At 39.7% G+C, this 6,814-nt stretch overlaps 1 protein-coding gene across 2 annotated transcripts in view; it reads right to left on the minus strand.

Moving 5' to 3' along the window:
* Positions 1-6,814, minus strand: part of VEPH1 (ventricular zone expressed PH domain containing 1) — a 203,951-nt gene that overhangs the window by 46,014 nt on the left and 151,123 nt on the right. Inside the window, exon 11 of one of the 2 annotated variants that reach the window (XM_003794136.1) lies at positions 4,468-4,602. The exons of the other annotated variant lie outside the window; for it this stretch is intronic. Coding sequence (XP_003794184.1) covers positions 4,468-4,602 — 135 coding nt within the window. The remainder of the gene's footprint in view (positions 1-4,467; positions 4,603-6,814) is intronic. 2 annotated transcript variants of the gene reach the window in all.

Genomic DNA, 6,814 nt, shown 5'->3' on the forward strand with positions numbered 1-6,814 from the left:
CTTGAGCCACAGGCGCTGAGCCTATTGTCACTTTTATTGAGGGATCTTGTGCCACTGCTCTAAAGGTTTTTCAGTTCTCAAAACAGCTCTGTGTCATAGATACTGATATTATCTCCATTGTCCAAATGAAGAAACAGGGGTACACAGGCAGTGGATGCAGAACTGGTGAGGAGATTCAGGTTTTAAACCCAGGTCATCTGGCTTCAGAGTCCACATACTTACTACTACGTGTGGTCCAAAAACCACGCAAATATAACAAATATATATATAATCAGTTAATGTGTATATATACTTGTTTAGGCCTAGTCTAATGGCTTGAGCCATTACCTAAGGAAATCAACAACCTGAATTCTATAATGAATCAGACAGGCAAGGTCCTTGCTGTTATGAAGCTTGTATTCTGATGTGGCTCATGGTGGGTGTGTGAATCCATCAACCTACTCTGGGCTGTGCTGCCATAACTAGCATCAAAACTTTAGTTTTTAACAAAATGAAAGATTGTTTCTTTCTCATGTGAAACCTGTGGTGGGACGAGGTGGCTCTCCAGAGCTGCAATCCTCTGGTGGCTCAGAATCCTAGGCTCTTCGGCACCGTTGGTACCAGGCAACTTAGTATCAACTTCTGCTTATACAGTTACCAGGGTGGGAAGAGAAGAAACAAAGAGGATGGCACCCTGGCTTTTAAGAGCTTCCACTTGAAGTGACACAGCATATTTCATTGGCTGAAGCAAGTCACATGGCTGCATCTTACTTTAATACACAGGGAAATGCCACCCTCTCCTGTGCCCAGAGGAGTGAAGTGCCAGATACATGAGTGACAACTCTGAGGTCACCAGTGCGTGAACCTCAGCTCTGACTCTGCTACTAACCTAGCTCTAACGTCTGGAAAATGACATTTTAAAAATATGCCTTCCATTGATACCTACTAGTAATTGAGAGCCTATGTGTGCCAAGTACCTTGTGACTCTGGCAGGACAAAGATAAACATGGAGAAATCTCTGCCCTCCAGCAGTTGGCAATTTAATAGACACCTTATTGATAATTTTGAGTTCTAAAATCCTAAGATTGCAAAACTGCAAAATAACAAACTTCTCTTCATTTCTTCCAGAATGTTACTTTGCAGGCACTCGGGCATTTTCCCAGATTATTTTTCCTTTTTCCCTGTGTACCTGAACCCAAATGACTGCAGTGAAACGCCATCACAGAAGCAGATACACACGTAATCATCTCTTCTGGATCATTAGTGTACGTATTATATACACTGGCACATAGCTTGAAAATAAAGCAGACTCTGCACTGTCTCATGGTTATCTTGAATTCAGTACCCAGCACACTTCATAGAAAATAGGAGAAAATCAATTCAAGAAATAGTTGGGTCTTGGCACCAGTATCACACTGGTTATGGGGCCAGCCACATACACAGAGGCTGGTGGGTCTGAACCTGGCCCGGGCCTACTAAACAACAATGACCACTACAACAAAAAAGAGCCGGGTGTTGGGGTGGGTGCCTGTTAGTCCCAGCTACTTAGGAGGCTGAGGCAAGAGAATTGCTTAAGTCCAAAAGTTTGAGGTTGCTCATGGCACTCTACTGAGGGTGACATAGTGAGACTCTGTCTCAAAAAAAAAAAAATAAAATAAAAAAAAATAAATAAATAAAAAGAAGAAAGAAAAAGAAATACTTGGGCAGATAACTTGGCTACATAATGTATATAATGTCTATTCCAGATATAATTTTTTTCTATTACTCATGAATAAACCCAAATTATACAACTTTAAAAATTTCAAAAAATTTGGTTTACAGTTAATTTTCCCCTAGAGGAATGCTTATCGGTATGAAATAGAAGAAATGAAATGTGAATCAGTGTATTCGTCAGCATGCATAAAACTATTTTGCCAATATTCTTAATCTCTTAGGATTTGAAGCAGCCTGCCAAGTTTTGATTTACTAGTTGCCTCTAGTTAAAATATAGTTCACAATGAAAAATTTATGAGAACTTGAGGCATTGTCTTTAAACGTGACGCAATACTTAAAAATCTGAACAAAATGTGCAAAGAATTCAATTTTATTTCACATTGTTGTAATTGTGGCATTTCCTTTATTTTTAGTACTGCATTTTGAATTCTTAAACTGAAGCCAAAAAATAGTGATGCAATAGTTAGAGACGTCTTTAGTGTCTTACAGACCATTATAAATACGATTCTGATTAATCATACTTATTTCTCATCGTGTTACAATTCTTCAGCACTTAAGAACTATTGAGTTAGCCTCACAATGTGACAGGTTTTTTTTTTTTTTTTTTTTTTTGAGATAGAGTCTCACTATGTCGCCCTGGGTAGAGTGCTATGGCATCACAGCTCACAGCAACCTCAAATTCTTGGGCTTAAGTGATTCTCTTGTTTCAGCCTCCCAAGTGGCTGGGACTACAGGTGCCCACCACAATGCCTGGCTATTTTTTGTTGCAGTTGTCATTGTTGTTTAGCTGGCTTGGGCTGGGTTTGAACCTGCCACCCTCAGTGTATGTGGCTGGTGCTATAACCACTGTGCTGTGGGTGCCAAGCCAGTATGACAGGTTTTGATAAGTTAATTTACACTTCTTTGTACTTTGAACTTATTTAATAGTGGCGTGTTTATTCCCCTTCTCAATAGTAAAACAAGGACAGAGACCATGATCGTATACTCCCAGAACCTCTGGTTTGCCAGGTTAAGTAGCCAATACCTATTATTGGCATTTCTTAAAGGCAAAATAAAGATAATCAGAGTCACTGAGTATAAGAAAGTCTTAAAAGAGAGAAGCTGGTAATATTGACTAGGAAAGACTGATAACCATTCTCCTCTCTGAGTCTCACATTCCCCTTGAGTGATCCTGTGTTTGCCATGACATCAAGTGCACTTTGGGACTCCCAGATCCACATCTCCAGTCACGGCCTTCTTTCTAAACTCCACACTTGAATTTCAACCACCTTCATCACCTTGTTATCCAAATAAGTAGTTTGCTTCTCATCCCCACCAACTTCCTTTGTGATCCTGGATTCTTCCATTTTCCATATCAGACGGTAAGTCCTGTGATTTGACTTCCCTACCAGCTTTGTACTCCATCTTCTTCCTACAACTTCCAACTCTATAAAGTTGGAATGAATTCAGTCCTTTCTTAGTCTGTTTATGCTGCTATAACAACATACCTGAGATTGGGCAACTTATAAATAATAGAAACTTATTTCTCACAGTCTGGAGGCTGGGAAGTTCAAGATCAAGGAGCAGGAAGGTTCGGTGTCTGGTGAGGGCTTGGTCTCTGCTTCCAACAGGGCGACTTGAAAGCTGCATCCTTACATGGTAGATGGTGGAAAGGCCAGGGCCTAGCTAGGTCCAGCCTTTTTCTAATATGAGTTTGCTAATCCCATTCATGAGGGTCCAATCCTCATGCCTTAATCACCTCCTAAATGCCCCACCTTGTAAATCTATCACTTTGAGGTTTAAGTTTCCACCTATGAATTTTGGAAAGACAGCACCTTCATTTCCTGCCTAACAATGGTAGTAGCCACCTAAGCAGAGTTCCTGTCTCCACCTAAGCAGAGTTGCTGTCTCCACTCCTCTAATCATCCCTACTGTACTGGGGAATGTACTGGGGACATCTGAGCAAATCCATGTACCTCCACCTCTGGTTTCACCCTCTCGAGTGGATGACTCTACCTCCACACTCTGGCCTTTCCCCCAGTTCAGCTCCCTGCCCAGGAGGTCTCAGTCAACTGCACCCTGAGAGTGATGTCCTGTTTGTGCACCGCTGAAATGCTCTGTGTCTTACATCATGCTTGCCTGCCTCTGTGGAGCTCTATCTATCTATCTATCTATCTATCATCATTTATCTATATATTTATTATCTATCATCCCTCTATCATCTATCTATCTGTATTATCTATCATATATATATTTTTTGGGGGGTGGGGTGTTTCTCTGTCACCAGGTTGGAGTACAGTGGTGTGATCATAACTCACTGCAACCTTGAACTCCTGGGATCAGCCTCCTGAGTACTTGGGGCTACAGGTGCATGCCACCATGCCTGGCTAATTTGTTAAAATTTTTTTTTCTGTAGAGATGAGGTCTCACAATGTTGCCCAGGCTGGTCTCAAACTCCCTGGCTCAAGCAATCCTCCCAGTTCAGTTACTGGGGTAACAGGTGCGAGCCACCACACTAGTCTATTCCATATGTGCACACAGCTTTTGTGGTTCTGAATGGACTATATCTTGTCAGTCTATGGACCTCCAAGGACAATGACCTTGTCTACTGATACTACTCTGTCCTAAGTCCACCATGGCACCACATGAAGATCATTACATAATAAGTGTTTTTTGATGGTGATACTACATAAAAGAAGGTAAAGGAAAGAAGGGGAAAAACTGAACTGCTAAGAAAGAGGCAAACTGTTTAAAAGTGATCTTGAATCTTGGCTTAAAATAGGAAGAAGGATTTACCTTCTGCTGTGGAAACGTGGACTCCATCATGGCGGCTTCAAAGCTGTGAGCACCCCCTGCCTGGGTCTTCTCCCACAGAGCCCTGAGGAATTGCACGGAATGACTCTGTATGGATAAGGGCTCAGGAAACAGGCTCTGAAAAGGGATTAAAGAGAGAAACATAACGTACAATCTGTTGTCTCAAAAATATTTCTTTTTTTCAATAGATTTAAGGGGTATATTTTTTTCTGGTATCATGTCAGGGCTTTCAGTGTACCCATCACCAAAATAGTGCACATGTACACAACAGGTGTCTATCATCCTCCCTCCCTCTCTCTCCCTTTTTCTTAGTTTCAAGGTCCATTACACCACTTTATGACCATATGAGTCCCTTGTTTAGCTCCCACTTATAAATGGGAACATGCATTTATTTTTCTATTCCTGAGATACTTTGTGTAGGATAATGGTCTTTAATTCTATCCAGGTTGCTGCAAAAGATATTATTTCATTTCTTTTTATGGCTGAGTAATGCTCCATGGTATATATTATACAGTATCTGTATAGCATGTGTTAAAGCACTTTTTCTAGGATGAGTTCATGAACTTAATTGTCAGTCCTGGTATGACAATAGTTCATGAACTTAATTGTCAGTCCTGGTATGACAACAGTTCTATTGGCCATTCCAGAAAAAACAGTAGAGTTCCAAATTAGCTTTGAAGGGTGGACTAGGCACTAGTATCAGTGCACAGCTTCCCATGGGGAACACTTTGAAGGTGACCATAATGATATTCAGCAATGAGGTATGTAGCACTTTTTGTAGGTTGCGCTCATGAACTTAATTGCAGGAGCTCACAGTCTTAAATTATTTGCCTACCCCAATGTCCAGAGGGTTTTCTTCATGTATTTTTCTAGAATGTTTATGCTTTGGGGTCTTACATTTAAGTCTGTAATCTATCTTGAGTTAATTTTTTTATATGGTGAGACAGGGATCCAGTTTCATTCTTTTTATGTGGCTATCCAGTGTTCTCAGAACTATTGATTGGATAGGGTGTCCTTTCCCCAGTGTAAGTTTTTGTCTGCTTAATTAGTCATGTAGTTAGTTGTAACTATATGGCTTTATTTACCTAATGCTCATTGTCCCTTATCATCAGAGAAATGCAAATCAAAACTACCCTGAGATATCACCTAACCTCAGCAAGAATGGTCCACATCACAAAGTCTCAAAACGGCAGATGCTGGCATGGACGTGGAGAGAAGGGAACACTTTTACGCTGCTGGTGGGACTGCAAAGCCTTTTAGGAAGGAAGTATGGAGAATCCTCAAAGAACTCAAATGAGACTTCCCATTTGATCCCACAATCCCATTACTAGGCATCTACCCAGAAAAAGAAAAAAATCCTTTTATCATAAGGACACTTTCACTAGGCTGTTTATCACAGTTTAATTTACAGTCACCAAAATGTAGAAACAGCCTAAATGCCCATCAACCCAGGAATGGATTAATAAGCTATATACCATGAAATACTATTTAGTCACTAAAAAAGATGGAGACTTTATATCTTTCATATTAACCTGGGTGGAGGTGGAACACATTCTTTTTACCATCACAAGAATGGTAAAGCAAGAATCCATTGTACTCAATTCTACTATGAAGCCAGTAGATGATCTAATACAAGGTGGGGGTTAGGGAATTGGGGGAGTGGAGAGAAGGGAGGACAGAGTGGGATGGGGGGGTCATGGTGTATGGCACACCTCTTGGGGGTGGGACACAATTATAAGAGGGACTTTACCTAACAAATACAATCAGTGTAACCTAATTCTTTGTACCCACAATGAGTCCCAAACAACAAAAAATTCTTCCTTATTAAAAGATGCTCTTTATGTAGTTTCACTTATAAACATATATCCTGTAGAAAAAAGTGGCATTTCAATATTTTAATAATGTTAAAAAGATACATTGACACTAACATCAATTAGAGATTGCAAGACTAGAAATAAAAGCTAGTTTTATATAAGGAAACCTATTCCCCCAAATAAATCATTGTTGAACCAAAAGTATTTTCTCTTTTATTTTTTTTTAAAGCTAAAGATATTTCAGATATTAATATGTTTGGCTTACTGATTAATCATATAGGGTCTTTTATAGGGAAACTATCTTAAAATGTAGAAAATGCATGTTAAAGGTTATTATGTATATATACATATGTATTCATTATCTGTATATCAACTTTGTTAAATAATTAATAATTCAATAAAAATGATTATAAACTCATACCCATCAGCTTATTAGGGAGTCTGATGAACACAAATTATACACACCTGCTGGAACAGGAACATGATCTGGATCCATGGCTGAGGTTCTTGGCTGA

This window comes from Otolemur garnettii, unplaced genomic scaffold (assembly GCF_000181295.1).
Source record: "Otolemur garnettii isolate 467f Iridium unplaced genomic scaffold, OtoGar3 scaffold00076, whole genome shotgun sequence".
Classification (NCBI taxonomy): Eukaryota; Metazoa; Chordata; class Mammalia; order Primates; family Galagidae; genus Otolemur; species Otolemur garnettii.